The sequence below is a fragment of the Phalacrocorax carbo genome, chromosome 7 (genome assembly GCF_963921805.1).
Source record: "Phalacrocorax carbo chromosome 7, bPhaCar2.1, whole genome shotgun sequence".
NCBI classification, from domain to species: domain Eukaryota; kingdom Metazoa; phylum Chordata; class Aves; order Suliformes; family Phalacrocoracidae; genus Phalacrocorax; species Phalacrocorax carbo.
In genome coordinates, this window is record NC_087519.1 from 25,054,253 (window position 1) to 25,067,114 (window position 12,862).

The 12,862-nt window shown below is 39.6% G+C and overlaps 1 protein-coding gene across 3 annotated transcripts in view; it reads left to right on the plus strand.

Annotated features, from left to right (window-relative positions):
* Positions 1–12,862, plus strand: part of FARP2 (FERM, ARH/RhoGEF and pleckstrin domain protein 2) — an 84,929-nt gene that overhangs the window by 32,828 nt on the left and 39,239 nt on the right. For 2 of the 3 annotated variants that reach the window (XM_064457040.1, XM_064457041.1), the window contains exons 8-12: positions 8,735–8,882; positions 10,237–10,332; positions 11,193–11,356; positions 11,503–11,571; positions 12,683–12,740. In XM_064457040.1, coding sequence (XP_064313110.1) covers positions 8,735–8,882; positions 10,237–10,332; positions 11,193–11,356; positions 11,503–11,571; positions 12,683–12,740 — 535 coding nt within the window. The remainder of the gene's footprint in view (positions 1–8,734; positions 8,883–10,236; positions 10,333–11,192; positions 11,357–11,502; positions 11,572–12,682; positions 12,741–12,862) is intronic. The other variant, XM_064457042.1, reaches the window with a different exon arrangement.

Below are 12,862 nucleotides of genomic sequence, written 5' to 3' on the forward strand. Positions count from 1 at the left end.
TATCGTTACTATACTGTGACGCCCAAAACTGCACACAGTACTTGTGGTGAGGCCGCACCAGCGCAGAGCAGAGCGGGTCAATCACCTCCCTCGACCGGCTGCAATGCAGGGCTTGACGCACCCCAGGACATGGTTGGCCCTCTTGGCTGCCAAGGCACACTGCTGGCTCATGGTCAACTTGCCGTCGACCAGAACCCCCAGGTCACTCTCTGCGGAGCTGCTCTCCAACCTCTTGTTCCCCAGTGTGTATGTATATCCAGGGTTGCCATGCCCCAGGTGCAAAATCTGGCACTTGCCCTTGTTCATACATAGTCATTCATACACGGTCATAATCTGGCACTTGCCCTTGTACCACTTCATACGGCTGGTGATTGCCCAGCTCTCTAATTTGTCTAGATCTCTGCAGGGCCTCCCTGCCCTCAAGAGTGTCAGCAGCTCCTCCCAATTTGGAGTGATCAGTGAACTTAATTAATATTCCTTCCAGTCCTGCGTCCAAGTATTTTATGAAGACATTAAAGAATACCGGCCCCAAGATGGATCCCTGTGGAACCTCACTAGTGACTGGCCACCAGCCTGATGTAATGCTTTGAGCCTTACTGGTCAGCCAGTTGCTTACCCATTGCATTACGTGTTTATCTAGCTGTATGCGGGACATTTTGTCCACGAGGATATAGGTATAGGTCTTGCTTTTCTCTAAATAATTAGAAATCAATTACATTGTACTCATTCTGTATTCATTAAGCATAAAGGAAATTGAAAAGGATGGAGGGAGTGGGGGATTCTTTCATAAGAATTTAAGCAATACCTTATTTTACACCTGGAGTGTTTTTGAAATAGGTAAAGTTTATTAGGGACAAAGAAACTATTTGTCACAAATATAAAATCAATTCCAACACACTGCCAGAAACTAATGATTTATTATTTGAAATGCCCACTTCTCCCACCACGTGCATTCAGTGTACAATAAGGTTGTGTGTTTTACAGTCTAATCTGGCTGGCCTTAAAATGTAAGGATCTGCTTGGTGTGTGCAGTGTAAATATTTTCATAAGAAGGCTGGGAATAGACAGTCAACACCGTGCTCATGAAAGAGAAGTCAGCCTACAGGGAGGCTCTGTTGTGACCAAAATACTACTTGGAAGATTGGGGTTTGCGTTGCATAATCTGTATTTGCCACAGCTTCGTTGTTTTAGGCTTTTAAGTACACAATGTTAATATCAGTAAGAATTTTCAGACTATTACTGGCCATAATGGTCCTAACCTCGCTTGTACAATTCTGAGTTGACAGGTTAAATCAAGAGGAGGTGTTTGATAAAATGGTGATAGAGGTTTGATTTTACCCAGTAGGTCTTTCTTTTATGTAATTTTTGAGACCTTGTGTATTAGGATATAGATATTTGAAGTGCTTTTATTAGTTGTGCGTATCGACACCACAGTGCATTTTGTGTGGTTACGCGTTGTAATCCAAATACTATGTTAGAAATTTAAATTTTCCTTTTGCTCTGTGTGGGTAAACTCAGGGATTATTGCCGACTGACTTTCTTTTAAGATAGAACAAAGAGGTTTTTCAGGACAGCATCTGTGTTTACAGCTAAGTCACATCCTGTATTATTAGAAAATCAGTTCCCGAGAATTTCGGTAATTAACTATTTGCTTTTTATGATCACTCATTTTCAGTTGTACTGAAATTACTGGTACTGATGGAATTTCAGCTTTGAGTCTTGTGAAATCAGCTGTTTGTTACTTTTTTTTTTCCCCTGCTTTTGTACCTTTGAGGTGCATGTGGAAATGATGAAGGGACAAAATAAACGTTGTTTTGAAGTAATTTGAGATAATTTTGAAGTAAATTAAATGTATGCTAGGATACCTCACCTTTGGAGAAGGTAGCTGAGGGAGGGAAACCATTAATTGCACAGAAATATTTCATTATGTTTCTCACATCAAAGGAAAAGACCTGAAACATTTAGGCAGTAACTTCAAAGCCAATTGAAAAGGAGGAACATCCTTTTCATACAACTCGTAATGACATTGTGAAACTTACTGCTGCAAGATGCTGTGGAGTCTAAAGCTACAAATGGCTTCATGAAAGGGCTTGACATCATGCAGTAGAGACTGATGGCTTTCAAATTTGAGATGAAATGTGTGATTTTTGTAGTTCTGGGATAAGTACATCCAGACTGTGCACAGAACAGCCCTTTTAGTCACACGCCTGGATCTGATTGAGTTGCTTCTGCTTGCAGGGAATTTTCTTGGTTTACTTTTCTGATGGAAAGGTCATGACTGTCTTCTGAGTGAGTCAGGGAATGGTAATTTTATTAATTAGGTTTGAGCTTTTTTCAAACAAGTTACTTCTAATCATTCTTTATAGTAAGGAAAGTTCATATTTTTGCCTGTCAGGGAAAAGTCAGAGGAGGGTTAAGAGGAAAAGATTCCTTGCTTCGTAATTGTACTTTTCATTAGTTTAATGAGAATTTCATCTCGTACAGCCATGTTAAAATGATTGCAAACTTTATTTTAAAGCAGTGTTTTAGAAGGGTACATTCAAACCATGGTAAGATTAAAAGCTGAGGTTCCAATCGAACATTAGCAATACCTGACTACCTTGGAGGCATGTTTTAAATCCCCCTGTGCCTTTGGAAAAGCTTTTCTTAGAGATATGGCATTTCAGACATTTGCCGCCTCCCTGGTGATGTGCAGTGTGGTTAAATGGGCAAAATGCTTCTCTCTCTCATCATTCTTGTGTGTCATATTTTTATTTTTGTGTTTTATTTTCATTTTTTATTTCCTTGACCTTATTATTCCCCCACTTACCCGTAGCAGGCTGATATTTTCTTCCTCTGATTATTGCTTTTGATAGAGACTTCTCATATAAACAGAGCCTGCAGGAGAGGAAACCCATTTCTGGCAGGATGGCTCATCTCCAGATCACTACTGCATCATCTTCATTCTGCCTCAGTTTTTGTTCTTTGCAGCCCTTGCTTTGCCTTGAACACACTTACTCATATGCTGGTTTACGGGGGATTTCTGTGTCATATCAAGCCAGGAGCGCACCAGTTTGGCTTTCTTTGGTTGGAGTTGCAGCAGGACGCCTTCCAGCACCTTGCGTGTCTTGGGGAGCAGGAGGATGTGTATGCCTTTGTAGAGGGTGCTCAATCTCTTTGGATGACGCTATGGAGTGTTTCTTCACATTAGAAAGTTGTGGTTTCTTTTTTTTTTTTTACTTAATTGCTTTACCATAGCTATTAGAAGTGGTAGAAGAACATAAAGCTGAATAAAACAGAATATGTGTATCTGATCTGCATCGAAAGAAGAGGAGAAAAATATTGAGAATGCTGTATTCAGAAAGATGGGAATTTAAAGCTTATTTTCTCTTAAATATCCTTTAAATTTTTTTTTGTTCACTTTTACAAATACTTTCACAAATACAGAAAAATGGTGTTTATATTTCACTTTGCAAATGTAGTAACAGTAAACAGGACGAGTTGTATTTTTGGTATATCACATTACTTAGTTGCTTCAGCAAGAGTCTGAATTAATTTAATTCTATAGTTTACTGAACAAAAAAAAAGTATACATTTTGAAGATAACGTAGTGGTGGTGGTGCAGTTAAATTCTGGCAATGTTTACTGCTTTCCTGCAAGTAGCATGAGTAGAATACTTGCTGTGGAGTGAGTGTAGTCCAGAATTCAACATAAACATAATTTGCTTGTGTTCAGATGGCTGTGGGGTTTTTTTTGTTTGTGTGTACGTACATAAATCAGGAAAGAAATAGAAGATTTGATAGATTTCTATTCATTTTTACTGTTATTCCTCATGTCCTTTCACAACTTGCTAGCCTAGTTTTCCATGATTTAAATTCTTTAAACTGTTGGTAAATTAGAAAAACTATAACTTTGGGTTGCTCCGCAGTATGAAGAATTTCTACACATGCAGTGTTTTGACACTTCATCTTTAAACTTCTATATTAATCACTGATTTTAAATGCTCTGTAGATCACCAGACATTTAACAGCATTTATTTTTAATTGATCACCCCAATTGCTACATGAATATTGTAACACACTACCAATATTTGTCTAGGTAGAAGTACGTAAGGAACCTTTACACTAAAATCTATTGCACTGACAGCAATTTTTGATGGAAAATACTTGTAATAGGTAGTCTGTTGTCCATTGACCTGGGGAAGATTAAGTAGATTTATCTGCTTAATGGATGAACAAAATTAGACCAGGTTGTTTTCAGGCTGGTCGGTGCAGCTTAGTCTGCTGCTAACAGACTAAGGGTAATTACTCTTGAAACTGCTTCTTGTGGTGCAGCGTGAGCTGCCCAGCGTTGCTGCTGGCTTTCCCCACTCAAGGCTCTCTCACCTTTGGTAGGTACAGGCAGGTTGTGTGCATGAGAACACTCTTAAAATTATTAATTTTTTTGCTCTTTCTGAGATGCGCTGTGCTTTGGATTATATCTAATGGAATGTAAAATAACTGTCAGTGGTTCTACATGAGTTATACTGGACTGTTTATGAAGAATTTTTAGTATCGTGTAGCTCCAGTTTTTCTAGCTGCCATTTTATCCTAGGTTTTGTTTCTCTTCCCTTCCTCAACCCCCTTCCCAGCCTCTGGCAACCTTAGCATCCTCAGCATCCTCTTTAAAAGACAAAGCACCACTTTCATTCTTAATGTCGCTCTATTCAAAAGAATTATCGCAGGAATTAGTGTGGGTGGGAGTTACACACAGGGCTCTTAGAGTGTAACTCCAGAAGCTGTGGCCAAAATATTATTAATGATCTACCTCTTCTTGTTTATTAAACACATACAAGACAAAAACTATGGTACTTCTGCTATTTTGAGGTAGTTAAGGAATCTATGGAAGAAATGCTAGTAATACTTAAAGCCAGTATAAAACCATTTACTCCAGCATTACTCATTTCAGTAAGGGGAAATCTGCTTTACCAGTTCAAGCTCTTAGACATAACTTGCACATGTGGTGGCAACACTGGTAGAAGTGCAACTACAAGACTCTATGTAGTTTGGCATTTCTTTTTCCATTTGAAAGTAGATTTTTGTTCCTCTGTTTGTTCTTTACAATGTCTTTATACATACACTGTCATGTAATACTGACGTTTGGATAAGGTTGCAATATGGATTGAACTTGTAAAGTTAGGAACCTCACTGAATCCCTGCTTTTTCCAGTTGGGGGGAATAAAAATTTGGATTTCCTGTTGTAGTGTTTTAGATTATTTTTTTTCCTCCCTTCCAGAATGAATAAGGCAATAGGATTTCAACAATTTTCTATCATCAAATGTATGTGCATTCAGGATTACTTTCTCAGTGCATTTTTTTGTATGGGTGTGTTTTAGTCTGAGGAGCACTTTACTAAGAACCAAAGCAGCATTGTTTCTTCTAATAACATCCATTTTTAAAATGTTATCATACTAAATAAATGTCATAATTGCGTTTTGAATTTTAGAGATAGTTCCTACGTGCAATTAATATGTATTGTCATCATCCCTGTTTCTGATAAATTCAGATGTAGTAATAATTCACTTTAATATTCTCAATTTATATTTAAAAGAAATCTGCATGGAGCAAAAAAGTTGTTTAATCTAAAAACATCACTATAGAATAGTGGTATTTTTAAGGATCATGCCTAGAAAGGCAAGTTGGGGTAGCAGGAGAGTTTATTTAGTACTGATGTTGTGGTTGACATGCCATAGCACACAAAACGAGATCTTACTACAAGTAGTTTAGCATCTGTTTTAATTACATGAAGTACAGATTTATGGGATAAAGGCCATTTCTTGGAAAACAGGATTTTTAAAATCTGTCTTTGTGTTCAGGAATCTAATTTGGTTTCAGCACTAGTTGGTGTAAATAGAATACTAATCAGTTTTTCTCCTGTGTCTTCCTTGTACTATTACATTTGTCCTAGCAAATTTGCATGTTGCAAGAACAATTCAATCAATGCACTAGCGTAGGTGGCTAGTGCAGCACTTGCTTGGAAGTAACATAATATTTATTGTTTCTAATCATTTTCAGTAGGGATGCAGGGGTCACTTTATACAGCTGTGGCTGAAGCAGCCTCACTGGTCCTAGTGCCCTGGCAGGTCATGGGCTGTTGGTGTTTCTGTGCATTTAGCACAGGAGAAGGGTCTCCTGCCTTAGCTAGTCTTCCTGGACCCCATTTATGCCTAAAATTGGCTGGTAGTGTTGTCTTGCGGTATGTTTTCAGTTCAGAGACTACCTCAGTCAGGTGACAGGCTTGTGTTTGTCATAAGGACTTTTTAACTTTGCAGTTAGTTTGGGCATGTTCAGTAGCAAGAACTCCTTAATTACCATGGCAGCATTTGTATGTTCTTGGAATATTCTAAACCCCCCTGTTTATCATCCCTAAGGTCCCCTGGACCGATACAGGCAGTTTTGACTTCTAGGGAAAAGGTCTCGTTAGTACAGGTCCCAGTGCTTCACTAGATCATTTGAAAGCTTATGAAACTATATATTTTGGGGTGGTCCATATTTTGGGGTCTTGGCCCTCATGTGTCTTGGTGGTGCCTTCTGTGTCCTGGGCAAGAGGTTTCAGGCACTGCACTTCTGCTCCATGGCCTCTCTGTCTTTTCTGTGCTGGCTCTGCTGATGAGCCTGGATGCACAGTCCATGGGCACCCCTCCTGCTCTGAGAGCCAGCCAAAAAGTGTCCTGTAATCCAGTAAACTCCCTTCGTGGAGAAAAAGTGGGGGTGGGGTGGAAAGAATAAGGAGATACAGGACTACTATCATGCAGGAAAACATGTCAGTTGTTTGTCTTCAGCTAACTTGCAGAGAAATAAATGATGGCTGAATCTGTGATTGGTGTGTGCCAGAGTCTGTAGTAGTCTGTGTTGCTTGCTTGAACTTTGTGCACACTCAAAAAGGAGGTGCTCCATGTGTGTACATCTTCCTTCTGTTTTCAAAGTAATTTCAATAGCAGATGATACTTCAAATACCATTTTTAAAATCCTCTGCCTTCTGGGAGTGTTGGTGAGCAGCAAGTTGATCATGAGCCAGCAATGTGCCCTTATGGCCAAGGCAGCCAACGGTGTCCTGGGGTGCATGAAAAGAATTGTGGCCAGCAGGTCGAGGGAGGTTATCCTTCCCCTCTACTCTGCCCTGGTGAGGCCACATCTGGAGTGCTGTGTCCAGTTCTGGGCTCCCCAGTTCCAGAAAGGGAACTACTGGAGAGAGTCCAGCAGAGAGCTATGAAGATGGTCAGGGGACTGGAACATTTCTCTTACGACAAAAGGCTGAGAGACCTGGGTTTGTTCCGCCTGGGGAAGTGAAGACTGAGGGGGGATCTTATCAATACTTATAAATATCTAAAGGGTGGGTGTCAAGAGGATGGGGCCCAATGTGGTGCCCAATGACAGAACAAGGGGCAATGGGCACGAGTTGGAACACAGGAAGATCCACTTAAACATGGGAAAAAACTTCATTACTGTGAGGGTGGCAGAGCAGTGGAAGAGGCTGCCCAGAGAGGCTGTGGAGTCTCCTTCCCTGGAGATCTTCAAACCCTGCCTGGACGTGGTCCTGTGCCGTGTGCTCTAGGTGTGCCTGCTCAAGCAGGGGGGTTGGACAAGATGATCTCCAGAGGTCCCTTCCAACCCCTACCATGCTGTGATTCCGTGGCAACAGGAAATCATAGAGCCAAAGGCGGGGGAATGCATTGCACCCAATAGTACTAGTGTAATAATTCTGATTTAGTCCTGAAATCCTACCTGAAATGGGTCGTTCTGTTGCACTGTTTGCTTTGTTTCTATCATGCTGCCTGTGCAGCTCTTTTATCCTTCACTATCAGGAATAGTGTGGCCAGCAGGAGCAGGGAAGTGATTGTGCCCGTGTACTTGGCACTGGTGAGGCTGTACCTTGAATCCTGTGTTCAGTTTTGGCCCCTCAGTACAAGAGGGACATTGAGGTGCTTGAGCGTGTTCAGAGATGGGTCTGGAGAGCAGGTCTTATGAGGAGAGGTTGGGGGAGCTGGGGTTGTTTAGCCTGGACAAGAGGAGGCTGAGGGGAGACCTTATCGCTCTCTACAACTACCTGAAAGGAGGCTGTAGTGAGGTGGGGGTTGGTCTCTTCTCCCAAGTAACAAGCGATAGGATGAGAGGAAATGGCTTCAGCTGGATCAGGGGAGGTTTAGATTGGATATTAGGAAACATGTCTTTACTGAAAGAGTGGTGAGGCACTGGAACAGGCTGCCCAGAGAGGTGGTAGAGTCACCATCCCTGGAGGTGTTCAAGAAACATGTAGATGTGGCACTTGGGGACATGGTTTAGGAGGCATGGTAGTGTTATGTTGACAGTTGGACTTTATGATCTCAGAGGTCTTTTCCAAACTTAATGATTCTATTCTATGATTTTTATCTGGTTAATATTAATGTGTGTACAAGAAAGCAGGAGAGCGAGCATAGTGGATTGAATTCTAATTTGTTCAACTTCATTATTTCTAATCTGAAAAAGTTCGGAACTTGTTAAAATTTGTCTTGGTGCCTCTGTCTATGGGATGCATTTTAGGTTGGTCATCTGCCATTGAATATTGCTCCTATTACAAAAGTTTCAGTGTAATATTTAACTTGGAGTGACACTGCCCAACTAGATGAGATAGAAAATTCTCGTTTGGTGTGAGAGTTAAGACTTAAGCATGTTAGCCATGCTGGCAATATTATAGAATCAGATTGTTCTTAAAACTTTATTTTTCTTCTTTGTCATAGGGGTCAAAGTCCTGCTGAATCGGACTTTCAAGTGCTTGAAGTTGCTCGGAAACTGGAGATGTATGGCATCAGGTTTCACCTTGCATCTGACCGTGAGGGCACCAAAATTAATCTAGCTGTTTCACACATGGGTGTGCTAGTATTCCAGGTAAAGAGGGGAGGGCGGACTGGGTACATATGTCTGTCTTTCCATTAGTACATTTTAGGAGTAAGTCTCTCATTTTAACTTCACGTGTCTCTGACTTTAAAACAGCACAATTTTAATGGTCAAGGGAGTGTCGTTGAAGCCCCCAAAATATTGTTTGGTGCAGTTTGCCTTTGTTGATGCAGAGATAAGAGCATCAAAAGCAGCAGTGACACCAAAGTAGAAGGTGTTTTATTGTCTGAAAATTACATATGTGTTCAGAGAAAATCATCAGTTCATTTGGTACAGCCCTGGAACAGGTCCATAACCCTGGAATTTTGGTTCAGTTTCCCTTGTTTTAATGTTATAGTGTATTTTTGCTGGGATAATGTTGCTCTTAGCAGAGAGAAGTGCTGTTTCATTGAAGTGATTGGACCAATTAGAATTACTACTTTTGTCATATTAAATGAGCAACTCCATGATCAGAGTTCTGTTTATGAATGCAATCATATTATTTTTCTCCCCATAAAAGACACAGGCAGCTGACCTACTGAAATATTTCCATTTCGGCAGTCATTTTCCATTAATTTTGGTCCTATTTGTTCTTTTGTTACTGTGGGGCAGCTTCTCCTGGGAGACGCATCAGCCCCTGCAGACCTGCAGTTCCTCTCAGCCCCTGAGGTTTCCATCATTTCAGCTTATTTGAGTTTTTCTCTTGAAGTACCATTTTTCATCTCCCTTTGCTTTAGAGGGTGACAGGAGAATTTCTGTGGTAGCAAATGCTGCCGGGGTCCTTCCCCAAGGCTTTGGGAGTCAGTGGTACTGGGAGGGGAGGGCTGATGTAGGGCAGCAGGGTGAAGGCAGAGCCTGGTTTTAGCCCAGTTTTAGCTAAATAAGCAGGCTTGTGAACAAGAGAGCTTGCCAGGATTCTTTGCATGTGTGGCAAGTACTCCTCAGTATATTGTACTGCTGAATTAGAAAAATTGGTGTGGAGGAGAATGACTAGAGTTCTGTCCAGAGGAAGAGGAAAGTGTGTTAAATAGAATGAAACCCTCATCTTGCTCATACCATAAAGTATACTGAATATTGATGAGGTTATAATGTTCCTTTCCCATCTGGTTTTCTAGGTTTTCATTCAGTTTTTCTAGTGTATGTGCAGAGACAGACAGACATTGCACGCTTGTAGCTATCCCTATACAGAAAGATAAAATTGTTTAAGGGAATATTGTCACCAGAAATAAGAATACGACAGAATGGGTTTGCGGGGTGGTGTGTGTGTGTGTACATGCACATGTCTGTATGCCTGCGACACAATTTTGTTTGCTGCTCTTACTTCTGAAACCTTTGCCAACTTCTAACTGTTACCATTTTAATTCAGGGTAATACAAAAATCAATACCTTCAACTGGTCAAAGGTCCGTAAACTAAGTTTCAAGAGGAAAAGATTCCTTATTAAACTCCATCCAGAGGTCTGTGTAAGTTTTACTGTAATAGTAGGCTGGTTGGTGTTGAAAAAAATACATATACTTAATTTTATTATGAAAATTCTAGAGTTTATAATTTTATAAAACAACTTCGGTGGGGTAGGCTTGGCTTCATCATTCAAGTAAAAATCTTTCCTTCCTCACCCATGGCTGCCATACTAGATTTTTGGATTTTGTGTATCAGCCTCAGCTTATCCTTGGCATAGGCATACACATGTGTAAATGTAGGATAGAAAAAAAAACCAAACCCAAACTAAGTATTTGGTGCATCTTGTCTCAATACTTTTACTCTGAAAAAGTCCCATTAAATATTTCCCTTGGATATAAATGGAACTTAACACTCTCATGAATGCTCTGATTCATTATTGTCAAAATGAACTAAGGTAACTTAAACATTGAAATAGTAAATCTCTGTTGTTTAGATAAAAGTGTGTTGGGAACTGCTTTTGGCTGTAGCTCCCTAAAAGAACACTCTAGTACGCTGCTGATACAAACAGTGCTTGCCTTCTATGACTTCTAAGGAGAAAGTATCTTTAAATTGCTGCTACTTCACTTAAATATTTTAATTTCTTTCAAATTACTAACTTTATGATCCATATTTCTTAGGGTGGATTATATTGAGCATGTTTATAAAGTCAAGTGCATTTTAAACATTTTTACAGTTTCAAGGTAAACAAATATTTTGGAAAGCTATTAAATGATTTAAACTGCATTTGAAATCACTTCCATTGCTTTAAGGCGTATGAGAAGTGACTTAGCAAAACACCTTTTTGTTGGCACCTATTTATACTCTCCTTTTCTCCTCCATTGGCAATTTAAATGCCACTTAGGTTTTGTGTTTTTATTCCCAGGGCCCATATCAAGATACATTGGAGTTTCTTCTGGGAAGTAGGGATGAGTGTAAAAACTTCTGGAAAATCTGTGTCGAATATCACACCTTCTTTAGGCTCTTCGATCAGCCAAAGCCAAAGGCTAAAGCAGTATTCTTCACCAGAGGGTCATCATTCAGATACAGGTAGGGAGAAACATAACAGATTTATTAAAGCTGAATTCCTTATATCTCAGAAAATGAGATCAAAAGGAAAAAGTATTCTAAAGTCATTTAATCCATAATTCTTATCCACTGCATTTCATAACATTTGTACTTTTGTGGGTTCACAGTGGACGAACACAGAAGCAACTAGTGGATTATATTAAGGACAGCGGGATGAAGAAAACACCATATGAAAGGTAAGTACAAATACTTCTGTAAGGTGAAATGTAGTTGAGATGTTCACAGTGCCCTTATTTCCTCAATTTTAGTGTTTCTAAATGATGCTTAGAGGCATGGTCATTTGCTGATTTCTCAGTTAATGAGGTCTACCTCAAATTTAAGGTAGCTGAACTAAATTTAAATTTATCATTTTGTGATGATGTAAAAAAGCTTAGGAAAGTTTCAGTATTGCATTTTAATGTCTGCGGGAATGTGTGACTGTAGCCATCTAAAAGTTCAGTACGTTTCGAAGAGTCACTGAAGTTAGTGAGGACTTGTCAGTATATCACTGTAGCTATGCAGGTAGCCAGTGGCAGAGCATGTAATTGAACTTGGGATCTGCAAGTCTGAAAATGTGACCTTAATTACTCATTCATTTCTAAACTTATAAATAAATTGTATAAAAAGTCTATTTTCATTATAAAATTGTCATTGCCTTACTTGGCTATGAAACCGTCCTGTCTACATCTGGAAAACTCTTCATAGTCTTTCAGCTGAAAGATTATAGAAGCTTAATAGGAATTTTAAGAAGTTTGCATTAATCTACTATTAATAAATATTTTTAATGTCCTGGACTCCAGCTGAGCTCCCTTGCTATATTAAAGATTGATTTTCTAGCAAATTATTGGCATAGAATGAATCTAACTGAGTGTGATCTAGGATACTACTTTTTGCAGTGTAACATATAGAATTTTATATGTCATAACTTATATGGTTGAATGAATTTTAAGCTGTTTTCTTAAGTTTAACTCATTCTGTTTTTTGAAGCCATTCATTTGTAGATGTTTATACTGATGATGATGAAGTTAAACTGAGTGTGCTATTTAGTATAGTCTTCTGCCCCAAGTTCTCCTTCAGTGGTATGAATGATCTGGATCTTGCTTTATTCCATTTTCTGTACATTTCTTACTCCTACATTGTGACTTACAACTCTTGTAACTTTTTAAATCTTGAATTAGTTATTAACAAAACACAATAAAATAGAGCTTGAGACGTTTCTGTTGGCTACTAGAATGGAAACAGGTGAATGGGGAAGGGAGAAGGCTGACTCATGTCTTGGATACTCACAGGATGCTCTCTGTTCTGCAGGAGGCACAGCAAAGCCAGAGCGTCCACTCGTGCTTCAAACACTGACATGCCAAAACAGGTCAGTTATACAGCACTCTCAATACTGCAGTCAGGGAAGCTGACAACCAGCTTTCCAAGATGACTCTGAAGGAAAGGTGATCTGAGTGAACTGTTTGTCTGGAATTGCTTTCGCTGTTTGAT